Below are 13,835 nucleotides of genomic sequence, written 5' to 3'. Positions count from 1 at the left end.
AACACCTAAGAAAACTACTTTGAGATACCTCTCAATACTACTCCTTTCTTCTTCCTTAAAGGTCACTACCGTTCTCACTTAAAATAGATAAGCTTTGCCTGTTTTAGAACTTTATATAATAGAATTATCAATATATATTCTTTGTACTTAGCTTCTTTCACTAATATATTTGATATGTTTTTAAACATCTTCTGAGTATTAACTTGCTGCTATTATCATTTCAGATGTTTTAGAAAATGATTATGAGAGCTTACGTGTACTAAATGTTGAAAGAAATGGAAATATTATTTATACCTATAAGGTACGTGTGTATTCTTTTTTATTGCAGTAAAATATATATAACATATTTACTATTTTAACCATTTATATTCTCTTTACAGAGTTCTATATTTACCTTATTGAGGGGTAATAAGACTTACTGGCATTTAACTTTTGTTAAAGGCATTTAACCTTTAACATATGACCTTGTTTTTTGTGTGTGAGATTGAATAGGATGACTGAAATTCAGTCTTATGGGATGTTTTCTCTTTTTAAAAGAAAATAAAACTACGGGCACATTTGACACGGTACTCAAAATTTTTGAGTATTTGAACAATCTCATTTTCCAGAGGGAAAAATGCCAAGTAAAATATGTCTTAACCTAATTAATGTGTTACATTTTTATCTTTGAGAAATGTTAAATAAGATTATTCAGACTTAGATATGCTAGGACTTTTGAGGCATTATCTAACAATGTGTTTTCAATGTTGTTTTCTAAGGAAAATTTAACGTTACTGTTAACTTTAGTAGAGACACATGAAAGAATAATTTCAATGGCCGGTTTGCTTTGTATGGGTTTTGATTTCAAAATTTCAAATTCTTTTGATTTCAAAAATATTTTGCGTCTAAGGATGGTACCTTTAAGGAATTGGATGATTCCAAAAGTTTTACTTATAGGAATATCATGGACTTATTATCACCACTCCTATTATCCGTCACATATGTTCTCAAAGATATAAACGGAGATACAAAAAGATTTACTCCTTTACCATGCTCAGGCCTACTAGACGGGGTCTCCCAAATTCACTGAGCTGCACCTGTTGATCCGTTTTATTTTTTGAGCCCAAATGACTAGCAGAGTCAGGTTTAGTACCTTTCTGACATGCACAACAAGCTTCCTTTAAAGTGCTTATTGCTAAGATTGGTTGAATTATTGCAGGTTTGCTTTAAAACTAGTAACATTCTAACTTCCTAAACAATGACATTTAATACATATCTTGCTAATTTTTTTTTTTAGGGTGATAAGGGAAATATCTTCTTTGGATTATATGATTGCCAAACCAGACAAAATGAGGTAAAAAAAAATTACCATAAATCATAGATTACTCATTGTTTACTGCTTTTAGAGTTTCCTTTTTTCTGTCTCCTCCCTTTACATAAAAGTTTAAAATAATGTAGTATAAAATGAAGTTACAGGCCTCGCACAGTGGCTCATGCCTGTAATCCTAGCACTTTGGCAGGCCAGGAGGGGGAGGATTGCTTGAGGCCAGGAGTTCAAGACCAGCCTGAGCAAGAGTGAGACTCTGTCTCTACAAAAAATAGAAAAATTAGCCAGGTGTGGTGCATACCTGTAGTCCAAGCTACTCAAGAGGCCGAGGCAGGTGGATGGCTTGAGCCCAGGAGTTTGAGGTTGCAGTGAGCTATGATGATGCCACTGCACTCTAGCAGGGGTGACAAAGTTGAGACCCTTTCTCAAAAAAACAAGACAAAACAATAAAAAATAAAATGAAGTTGTATATAAGTTCCAACTTCATTTTCTAAAAATTTAGTTTATATTTCTTTCATTTTCTTCTCCCTTTACCATCTCTTGGTCCCATTATCTTAGAAAAACAAAAGTACAAGGACTCCTGGACCAAAATGTCAGTTGAAGTCTTTTAGTCCTTTGAGATTTAAGTAAAGTTGTCTCAAACCAATTATCCTATATTCTGTAAGAAAGTAGGAAGTCTGATGCCATCTTCGAGATATATGTGCTCCCAGGTCATCTCATAATGACCTCTGGCTCTGAATTCTGCTTCTGCATAACCTGCCCTTGTCTTGCTTCTCACTACTGCTCAATGATCTGAGTGTGGAACTCAGCCCCTTTTCTTTAATTTTTCCCCAAACTGCTCACATAAAGTATTGGTTGATGTGAAGGTTTCCCCTTTCCTGTTCCTTTGGCTAGAGAGAATGGGGGTGTGTGTGTTTTTGTATGCTCCTGTCAGCATTTCTGTTGTTTTCACTTCTTTAGCTCCAAGTCTGGGATATATGATGCAAAAGTAAACCCAGGAAATTCACTACTGTGTCATTCCTCAGGGCCTGTGGTCCCTGGAGGGTCTGCCATCTTTTCTCTACTTTTTAGAGTTGTCCTAGATTTGTTTTATATATTATGTCCATTTTTAAGATGTACTTAGAGGAATTAGGGAGAAATGAGTTGACTCTATCTCCATCTCTGTCTCTTTCTGAAGGTTTGACTGAAAAATCTTTCCTTGCAGTAGCCAAATGGGAAGCAATGTATTACTTTTAAGTAGGCAGGTTGCAAATACCTTTCCTTCCTCACCCTTCTCACCTCTTCCTCCACTCCCTTTCATGCAGGCCTTCCCTGTTAGTGCACACAAGAGTGGAGATGATCTAAGCTGGTTGAATAAAAGGGAACAATGGGCTTTACTGGGAATTTGGGATATGGACTCTTCTTTCTTCTACTGTGGCAAGCAAACCCACTGGGTTGAAACTGCTGTGGCTTTGGGGAATAGAACTTGCAGTTCCATTTATGGAGGCTTAAAAATGTATTGAACCCAGAAAGCTGAGAGAATGGATATTTCCAGCTTTGTATCAAGCCAATGCTGAAGTCATATTCCTTAGACTACAATTTGATGAGGCACTAATTGCCTTTTTGCATAAATTACTTTGGAGAAAATTTTTTGATGCTTACAATTGAAGAATTCTGATACTTGCATACCTTTTGGCCCAGAAATTCCACTTTTAGGTTTTGTTTCTATAGAACTGCCTGCACAAGTTCACAAAGATGTAAAAGGAAGTTCACTGGATTATTATAATACCTAAAAGTAGGAGGCAAACTAAATGCCCATTAGTAAATTCTTTGGAAATTGATACAGCCATTAAAGGATTAAGAACTCTGTAAATGTATACTGGCACAGAAGTCTCTTTAACACATACTGTTACACGAAGAAAAGCAAGTTGTCAGAATAATATATTCCATTTATGTTAAAAAACTTGTAAGAAAAATGATATAAATATATACTGAAATTTCATTTTAAGAGATCTGGAAGGCTACAGAGAGAACTATAAACATGCTTCCTTTTGGGAGGGAGTTGGAATTGACTGTATGATGGAGTGTTTATATCTCTCGAATTCTTATTTGGTAATATTTGCATCTTTTAAACATGGAGACTAGTTATTTTATAATTAAAATGATAAAACATTAAAAATTAAGTATATACATCCACGATTTTTCTTATAAGTTAGAACTCCTCAATTTAGAGCCAGAGTGAAAGGAAACCAAAATTTCTCACGTGAATTCAGTACATTTTTATTAACTGAAACTTCATTTTTTCTAATCAATTGCTCCCTGACTTTCCCAATATTTTCCACTAACTTTTGGTTTTAGTGTATTCTCAGTTTTTTTTTTTTTGAGCATGCATGTATTAATAACCTTAATACTTTTGCTATTTACTGTTTTTCTTTGCCTATTCTCTCCTGAGGTCTAAGACTTTTTATCTTTCCTTTACCCTCTGAGTGTACTTTAAGAGAGCTTGCCTAAAATAATTGATTTTTTTCCAGTTCCTCAATTCTGCACATCACATCCTCCTCCTTTCATGGCCATTTTCATTTTCCTTAATATTCAAGGAAATGGAATCTTGCAAAATTTTGAAGGTTTCAAATTGCAACAAGAAAAAAAAAGGATTAGTGATAGAAGACTACTTTTTGGCCCCCTATCTATGGAAGTCCTCTAGGAGATGCACTTGTGACAGTCTCTAAGACATAACTAATGATATAAGTTGTGTAATTTGATTAAAACTTTACCTACCTCAGTAATTATAATAGCTAACATTTGAGTGCTTAGTGTGGCAGACATTGTACTAAGTGCTTCATATAGGTTATCTCACTTGATCTTCCTAAAAATCCCGTGAGGGTAGGTAGTATGATTCCTATTTTACTGATGAGGGGATAGAAAGGCTGAATAATTTGTCCAAATACACAACTGGCAAGTGGTAGAGTCAGGATTTGAACCTGGATCTATTTGAGGTCAAGGTCTGTGCTCTTAACCACTGTGCTTGGTTGTCTCATGGCTGAGTTTCAGTGCCAAACATGGCCTACAATAGCAAACTTTTTTCATAAAGAAGGCTCTGGAATGTCTCAGTATGGCTAAACTAGTTTATTGATGGTTCTTTAGTAAAATATTTTGCCCCAGTGATACTTTGTACAGAGCTTAATGGGAGTTTATATTCATACAATTGTTATTTAATACGAAGCTCCAAATTAAAAAATATTTTTATTTTAATAGCATCTGTATACCTTTGAGAAAGACTTGCAGGTTGTCAGTTGCTCTGTCAACAGTGAGAGAACTTTGCTTGGTAAGTTGAACTCTTATTGCTATGTGTCAGTAACTGAACTTTATCTTTTAGGAGTTCCAAAGTATTGAATTTTTGCAATATTTGATTATTCTATAACAATGACTTTCTGGGAAAGAAATGTTCTTGGGAAATTAGGTTTGACATAAAGAATCTGTAGAGTATACCTATGAAAAAGAATGCTTTGTAGTCTACCTTAATCTTCCACTGACAGGTCTTTGAGCCCTCATTTATTTTCAGATATAAAATAGTAAACTTCAACAGCCACCCCATGGATCAATTGCTAATGAATTTTTTCCTTTTTCCATTAGCTGCAAGTTTAGTTCAATCTACTAAGGAAGGAAGAAGGAATGAGCTTCAACCAGGTAATGAAATTATAAGTGCATATTGGTAAATGAAGTTTTATTTTTACTACTTACTAAAATTTCAAGCATCTTTAGAAATAGCCTTATGATATCTCAGAATGAGAAGGCAAAGGTCATATCAAGCATGAACAAGGTTTTCTTTAAAATATCTTTTGCAACTAAACAGGAAAGTGCAGAAAATAATCTAACAGTGAATAGCAGAAGTATTAAGATGGTAATTATCACATGCAGAATAAATAAATGCTAAACTAGAAACCTATGGTTAAAAGCTGGTGTAAAAGTTTGGGAAAGTCAAGAATACCATTTTTTTCCTTATATCTGGCTAAGTACTGATTGGTACCAAACACATTGTGAATAGTCCCCAAAAGCTCAATTCCATTCATTTGCCAAGGCCCACTTTACAGGTTGTAGCTAGCTGTGTGATGGGCCCTTGTCCCTCCCCCTCCCCTTTAAAAAAAAATATTCTGTATCATTTCTCCGTCTATAACCCAACAATGTTGAGTGCCTGCTGTGGGTCAGGCACTATACATGGCACTGAGGATACAATGGTATGTAAGAGAGGTGTGGTAACCACCCTGGTGGAGCTTTCAGGCTAGTCCTGGCTTTCGATTGCAGATGCATACAGTTGCCAGAGAGAAACAGACTGTAAGAAAAAAAATTGACCCAGAAGATGTCTTTCCCCTCACCCATTTTTAACACAGAAACCTAGAAATATTTTTTCTCTTTAATGAAAAAGAGTTCAAGAGCTACAGGGACTAGTGGTGGGGTGGGGGGCTCCCATGGAGGACCTCAAAGGGGAGCCACTACGTAATCGGCTCTGGCTTTTTGTTGTCACTAGTCCAGTGGGGTCAGCTTTTCAATTTATCAAGGGAAGTCTGGACTTTGATATAGAAATCTAACTTGTAAATATTGACTCGCATATCTTTAGAAATCCTCCTCGGGCAATGATAACCACCTGCGGGCTGGAGCCAGCCTGTGGACTACCGTTTTCCAACTTCTGGTCTAGTAGGCCCCATCAGCCATGTACTGTTCTGATCCCAGGTGCTTTCCACCCATTCTGTTTGTTTGGCACTTAAATCCCTTCTATTGTTAGCATAGTTCCCATTTAGATGTGTTCTCCTATGGTCACATGGGATGGAAAAACCTTTGTACGTACTTTCCACATGAGGCTTATGAGGCAATTCCGGGCTTCTTATGACACATGTTTCCCCGCAGAGCCAGCCTAGCGTGGCAAGGGAGCCACAGCTGGGTCTGGATGGGACCTTCTTGGGCCTCAGCAAGAGAGTTTATGGGCGACGTCGGTGGGCAGGAGGCTTACCCTGAAACCTCATCGTTCACATTACTCACCCTTACCGCCCCCCTGCGTGAAATGCTGAGAACCACAGCAGCCTCCCTTGCTTCTGTGCCATGCTCCCCCTCTTATCAGCACCCTCAGCACTCTCTGCTCTTTTTAGAATTGGGAGCAATGCTCACTTCAGAGGAGATGGTGCTGGACTAGGTTAAGTTAAATATGATCTGGGACATTGGTGTCCTGACTCCTAAAACAAGGATATGGACAAAACCAGGATATGGCCCTGACCTATGGGCTAATGAACCCCTTTATCCAAGAAGGGGAAAAGCCTAGCCGCTTGCATTCCTTGACACAGGCTGGGCCTCTGCACAGAACCTTGGGTGGCTCCCTGTGCCGCCCGGTTCTTCTTGTGCCTTATTCCTTTTAGCCTTGAACATTCTTTGCTCTGGTAAACCTGGTAGTAACTGTATTTTTTGCATGATGTTGACCATCTATGGCTCATTGTCACACAGAACAGTAATCATTTGTGATTATATTATAAAATGTACTTTCACACCAGCTTTAAGTTTTATTTGATTATAACCTTATATTCCATATAGGTGTGCATCCTCAGTCTTGTAATTTTGATGTATCTGTAGTGAGATTATCTGCTTACATCTTTAAAAACATCACCATGGGCTGGGCACGATGGCTCATGCCTGTAATCCTAGCATTCTGGGAAGTTGAGGCGGGAGGATCGCACGAGGCCAGGAGTTTGAGATTGCAGTAAGCTATGATGATGCCACTGCATTCTAACCAGCAGGGTGACAGAGCAAGACCATGTGTGAAAAAAAAAAATAGCATGAACATTATTAGTGTATCAGATACCTCATAGCTTTACATTGTAGCTCAGCTTGTATGCCAGCCACTGTGGTGAGAACCAGCCCTGCCCAGGTGTAAATTGATAGTGCCTGACCTCAGCTGCTCTACCTACTTCTTTTCTGCCCTAGGCCCTTGGGAAAATCTGTTTAGAACCTTATACACGTACAACCCGGAAGTATGGTTGGGCATGATGCCCAATAGGGCAACCCATGACCAATGGGGGGGCAAGGAGCTGAAGGAGAAATGGTCCTACTTTCCATCCCTAAAGTGGATAATTCTGGGTACACTCCAAGCAGATCCAAGGTGGTTGCTAATTTGATAATCCCGCACTTCACCGGTATACTTTGCTTCCCTGTCTCATCCTCCTCAGTCCCTCATGCCAACCCCTGGCTAGAGTGATCCTAGGGTAATCTTGTCCCCTAAGATAACTTGTTAGTGTGGGTCTCCCCACAAGTAGGGTCTGAGGCAAGGATTTGAGTGCAGTTAGTTTTTTGGGGAAAGCCTGTTTCTGGCAGAGCAGACGGCCAGCACAGGGGTCCTGAGGCAGGGCTGCGCCTGGTAGACTCTCTCTTCAAAGTCAGTGAGGAGGTAAGTGAGGCTGGAGTGCACTGAACAAGGGGCAGAGTGGTGGGAACTGAGGCCCGAGGAAAAGGTGCGTGAGGTGCGGGCAGACCACCTACACCCTAGGAGGCCACTGCAAAGACTTGGCCTTCACCCTGAGCAAGATGGGAAGCTCTGTGGATTCCTAGCAGGGGAGTGGTCTGACTGAGTTTGTAAAAGGATCGCTGTAGCTGCGTGGAAAATAGGCTGCAGGGAGGACACGGGGAGAGCAGGGAGTGGTTGGGAAGCTATTACAGTGGTCCAGTGGCTTCGACTAGGGGAGCGGAGCCAGGGAATAAGTGGTTGTGCTTGGAAATATTTAAAAGATTGAGTTGTCAGGATTCACTGCTGGGTTTGAAAGGAGCATGAGAAAGAGAGGCAAGTCAAGGATGACTCGCTCCAAGGTTTTTTGACCAGAACAGAAAAGGGTGGGTGGGTGTGTGTGTGTGGATGGGAGGGGCAGGAAAGAAGAGTTTGATTTTGGACATGTCCGTTTGAGATGCCTAATGGATGTCCCTGTGGAGAGGTGAGGTGGCAATTTGGATGAGTCAGAAGTTCAGGTAAGAGGCTGGGGCTAGAGATACCTATTTGGGAGGCATCAGTGTATGGGAGGTATTGCTCATCACGGGAAGGTTTCATTTCATTCGGTTAAGATTTCAGATGTGATGCAATCAGAAAGCACTATGAGACCTATTATAATCTTTTGTCCTTTGAACAAATATATTGGAAATGTTTATTTCATCTGTCCATGAATGATCTTATAAGCCATTTGATTATAAAATGTAGTTTGCCTCAGGCATTAACACTCTGCTTAAAATGAGATTTTTTTGTTGCAAATGAGACAAACTATAACATCTTTCATTTAAACAAAGTAGGATTCTTTGATACACATACTTTACAATGTAGTTTTTATCAGCAGTGTTGCTTTTCTTGTGGCTGTGGCAGAGTTAATGCTTCATTAAGAAAATGGCCTTCCATAGGAAGCCCCCTTTGTCCTCTGCCACTTGGGAGGTGCATTTGCCACCAGGCACAGCAGATCCCCACTGGGCAGCAGTTGGGATGAACACATTTATCCAGGACCCTGCTGCCACTGATCCTCCAGCGCTTCCATGTGCCATCGTGGACAGTTAAGTGCCACAGATGCTCCGTGGAGCTGTGGTTTGGTTCAGGAGCTCCCGTAGCCAAAGCTCCTCCAGAACCAGCCCTGCTGGTCTCCTGCAACCTGTCACCATTTCACAACCTGTACCTTTACCTGCGTCAGGCCAGGTTCTTTTGCCCACCCTCCGTCCTCCTCCTGTCACACCTATCCCTGTGCCTGCATCCTGCTATCTCTCCTTCCCATGGTATCTAGACCCTCTGGGTCCTGTCTTCCCCTTCGGTGATGCCTCCCAGAATCCACTGATATCTTGTTCTCTAAATTCTTAATTTAGCAGTTCATATGGAAGCATGGGATTTTATGGCTGAAAGTGACTGCAGACATAATCTGGTTCTGTAGCCTGTGTTGTTTTTTTTTTTTTTTCTTTTTTTTTTATTTAATAAGAAGGACTTGAGGCCTAGGAAAGCTTGATGATTTGCTAGAAAGTGTACATTAGGTCAGTGGCAGAGCTGAAACTAGAATTGTTTGTTGTCTCTAGAATTCTAATCCTGAATGCTTCCTGTTTCACTGTGAAAGCATATGGTATGTTATTGGGAGCAATTCTTATTTGCAAAGGTTTACTCTTTGCAAATAGAAATTATGCTAGTTAGTTAAATGTGTGGGCTGTACTACAGAAGGGAAAAATTGGTGTAAGAAGATGGTTTCTGCCCTTGAAGATCCTTCTATTTTAAAGGTGAGGAAATTTAGCTGATAGCCGGTTATCTCATTTGCATAGAAATTCATGCTAAAAGGAACAAATATATGGTGAGTCCTTATTTTTCCAGTGAGGAAGTTTTCCCTGTCCCCCATCAAAAGTTTTTTTTTTTTTTCCAAGTTGAAATATATGAACTTTTGGGGCAAGAGATAAAAATAATAAAATATCAGCTTGTGCTATTTAATATATTAATTTAGTCACACACATTTAAAATAATGTAACAATAAGAAAATTGCTCCCCCCCATTCTCACCTTTCACAGAACATTTCTATTTTTTTTTTTTTTTTTTGAGACAGAGTCTCGCTGTGTTGCCCGGGCTAGAGTGAGTGCCGTGGCGTCAGCCTAGCTCACAGCAACCTCAGACTCCTGGGCTTAAGCGATCCCTCTTGCCTCAGCCTCCCCAGTAGTTGGGACTACAGGCATGCGCCACCATGCCCAGCTAATTTTTTCTATATATATATTTTAGTTGACCAGATAATTTCTTTCTATTTTTAGTAGAGACAGGGTCTCGCTCTTGCTGAGGCTGGTCTTGAACTCCTGACCTCGAGCGATCCACCCACTTCGGCCTCCCAGAGTGCTAGGATTACAGGCATGAGCCACCGTGCCCGGCCCTATTTTTCTTTTTTTTTTATAATATATTTTTAAAAGAGGAAGGGTGAAGAGAAAGGAAGTAACTTGTATGTATAAAATGCCATCTCTGTAGCAAGCACTGTTAGAAATGTTGTATGTATCATTTAATCCTTTCAAATTTTGTTTTTATTTCAGCATATTATGTGGGTACAAATGTTTAGGTCACATGTATTCCCTTTGCCCCTCCTGAGTCAGAGCTGCAAGTGTGCCCATCCCACAGACTGTGCACCGCACCCATCCACCCTGAACGTGCCTGATCTCAGAAGCTAAGCAGGGTTGGGCCTGGTTAGTACTTGGGTGGGAGCTATGTTTCTTCTCGAGTATCTTTTACACCAATGTCTTTCTTATTCCCGGAGGCATTTTTAAGTCATTAGCAGATTTCCAAGGCACCTTGCCTTTACCTTGGTTGTATGGTTCTGTCACTAGGATTTTCATCCTAAGCCACAAGTACCCATTTATCAGACATTTGATTTTCATTTGTTCTGGAGTTGTATATTTGTGATTCCACATGATAACTCACTCACTGTCTTGCTTTTTCAAGACAGTTAAAATATTGTAATATTTGAAAGGCATGTTTATGGAGATATCCAGTCCTCATAATTGTTAGGCCATATTCCAGAAATTGTCCTATCAATACATCTTTTTGCCCTTTTTCTTAAATTAAGCAGTATTGTCAGGTTACTTTCTTAAATATTGAAAACAGGCATTGATTAATTTCTAGACTGCTGTGCCATCCCCAAATTGTACATTATCATTCAAAATAGTCATTGAGAGAGCACCTGATCATATTAGAGTCTCTCTATTTTGTTTTTTAGAGACAAGGTCTCACTCTGTCACCCAGGCTGGAGTGTGGTGGAATCATCATAGCTCGCTGCAGCCTCAAACTCCTGGGCTCAAGCGATCCTCCTGCCTCAGCCTCCCGAGTAGCTGGGACTACAGGCATGAGCCACTGCACCCAGTCTGAGGGTCTTAATGAGAGCTCAAATATAAGGCAACTACTTCTTTTCTATGGTTTAATCTTGGGGGAGGGGGAACTTTGTTCTAAATTTAGGTATCTGTGGTGACTCCATTCTAGCCTGTGTCCATGGACTTCTCCTTAAATGTTATCTTCTATGACATTTGCTCAGATGTGACACTAAGGAAATAAGTGGTTCATTATCAGTGCTCTACCACCATCCCTGAGGGAAACCCAGTTTCTGTCCTACTGATAGGTACTGCCAGCCTTAGCATGTTCACCAGGAAGATCTTTATGTTTTCACACACAAGCAGTATTTGCTATTGTGCGGCAGAACTGGAGTGACACTGAATTGAATTGTGTTTGTTTAGACTGAGAAGCCTAGAGGCCCCTTGCAGCTCTACTAAAATGGCTGAGGGATGGGTGGGAACTTGTTCCTCACTCCGTGCACATTGACTTCTCCCTTGGGGTGTTCTCTGTATCTATTTTGGATTTTAAGAAGTGTCAAAGTCAAACTTATAAGTCAGAGTGTCAAACTTTAAGAAAAGTACCTTTTCTTGTGGAATAGCTAATATAATAGCTAACACATTTACATTTTCAAAGTTCAGACATGCCCAATTTGCAAATTGTAGAATCATGATAATTGAGGGGCAAAATGATGCCCATTAGAATCCAGTTTAACAGGCATTCTCATATATTGCCGGTAAGAACAAAGTCATATATGATAACCTGTTTCAGAAGCCACTGTGTTTTAAATGTGATGCTTTTGTGTAAACTTAGGAATTCTTATAACCTGAAATTTGTCTTCCCTGGTATCTGCTATTGTTTCCAGGGTTGCTCAGAGACTTCCCTTGTTATGTTTGCGTTTTTTGAATATCCTGTGGTTTTCATAACAAAATGCAGCTTCTTCAGGGCTCCTGAGGGTGTGTGTGGAAGGCAGGTCCTTTGCTGGGCTAATTGCTTTTTGGGGGTCCTGGAGTCACCACACATCCCTAGAGAGTGGAACTGGGAATAGCTTTAGAGTTTAAGTCACCTAGAGGGAATGTATGATGATGGTAGAATTATTTTGTTAGCTACAAATGTAGTAAGATTTACCAGGAAATTCCTCTTCCTACTTGTTTTGCAAAAGATAATGTGTGATATTCTAATCTTCATTACTAAAAGCCTCCTTTTCTCTGCAGGATCAAAGTGCTTAACTTTGTTAGTTGAAATCCACCCTGTTAACAATGTGAAGGTTCTAAAAGCAGTGGATAGCTATATTTGGGTACAGGTAAGTAGGCGTGTCATTTATCACTTATCTCATTAATCCAAAGGCATGAAACCTAGAGGTAATGGTGTTGACAAAGTATTTTCACACACATTATCACATTTAATCTTCAAAGTAATCTTGTAGGATGGGCAGCAGCTAGAAGTATCGGCATTTCCTTTGCAAACATGGAAATTAAGAACCCAAACCTAGTTCTTCTGACTATTATACCATCATTTGTCTGATAGTAATTATAATATTTTATGATAAAATATAGAATATTAAAACACATTTAAAGTAAGCTTTAAAATGGTTAATTAGATTAAATATCTGATTAACTGACTGAATCCCCAAATTTATCAACTTCATGAGTTGATACAGAAACATTGCATGTATAATGCAGGTGGAATAAGAATAGTCAGTCCTCATTATTTCCAAATTTCATATTTGCAAATTCTCCTACTCACTAGAATTTGTTTGTAAGAAGGCACAGTGCCTTCTTGTTTTAGCTCTTATACTATAAACAGGTATTGTGTTCATGGCCTAGTGCCATGTTTCAAATTTTGTGCTTTTTCTTGGTGATTTCACTGTTTAAAATGGCCCCCAAGTGCAGTGCTGAAGTGCTGTCTAGTGTTCCTAAGTGCAAGAAAGCTGTGACAGTGCCTTATGGAGAAAACACGTATGTTAGATAAGCTGCATTCAGGCATGAGTTACAGTGCTGTTGGCCAGGAGTTCAATGTAAGTGAATCAAAAATATGTGTTAAATAAGGTGTCTTTAAGTCGAAATGTACATGAAACAAGGTTTATGTATTGATCTCTTAACAAGAATGTTGCTATCAGAGGCCCGCTGGACCTATCCGCTTGTGGGTTTTGATCATAATTCCAAAAGACACAATCTTGAACGCCATAATCCTAAATGTTGAAATTCCAAAAGATCAAGATCCCAAGTCTAAATCCATAATGTTTAAAGTTCTAAAAATCACAATCATAAGATAGATAGTATACCTGAGTGTTTATGCTTGCAAAAAATATGTATGTTGTTGTTGCCTATTTTATTGTGTAAATTGACCTATGAAGTATTCTGTTGTGTTTTTATGTTTCTCAGATAAATCCTCTTTTAAAAAGCAAAATACATATGTATATATTTTTTTTGAAATGGGGGTCTTCCTATGTTGCCCAGGCTGGTCTTGAACTCCTGGCCTCAGCAATCTTCCTGCCTCAGCCTCCCAAGTAGCTGGCACTACAGGTGTTTACCACTGTGCCTGGCTAATAAATACCTTTTAAATAATTTTTAGAATTATATTTTCAGAATCATGTTTTTGAGATTTTGATTTTGTTGAGATTGTGATTTTGGGGATTTTGGACTTTAGGGATTTTGATCTTCTGTGTAGATTCCTATTTACAATGCAAAAAATCACCTTGAATGCTTT

The 13,835-nt window shown here is 39.3% G+C and overlaps 1 protein-coding gene across 9 annotated transcripts in view; it reads left to right on the top strand.

Annotated features, from left to right (window-relative positions):
• The window catches only part of LOC123647084 (gamma-secretase activating protein), a 92,413-nt gene that overhangs the window by 21,273 nt on the left and 57,305 nt on the right, over positions 1-13,835 (top strand). For 8 of the 9 annotated variants that reach the window (XM_045564295.1, XM_045564294.1, XM_045564293.1 and 5 more), the window contains 5 exons: positions 225-301; positions 1,277-1,333; positions 4,541-4,610; positions 4,919-4,972; positions 12,341-12,429. In XM_045564295.1, coding sequence (XP_045420251.1) covers positions 225-301; positions 1,277-1,333; positions 4,541-4,610; positions 4,919-4,972; positions 12,341-12,429 — 347 coding nt within the window. The remainder of the gene's footprint in view (positions 1-224; positions 302-1,276; positions 1,334-4,540; positions 4,611-4,918; positions 4,973-12,340; positions 12,430-13,835) is intronic. The other variant, XM_045564301.1, reaches the window with a different exon arrangement.

Source organism: Lemur catta, chromosome 11, assembly GCF_020740605.2.
Source record: "Lemur catta isolate mLemCat1 chromosome 11, mLemCat1.pri, whole genome shotgun sequence".
Classification (NCBI taxonomy): domain Eukaryota; kingdom Metazoa; phylum Chordata; class Mammalia; order Primates; family Lemuridae; genus Lemur; species Lemur catta.
The sequence above is the reverse complement of the archived record's forward strand: the minus strand, read 5'-3'. Positions and strand labels throughout refer to the sequence as shown.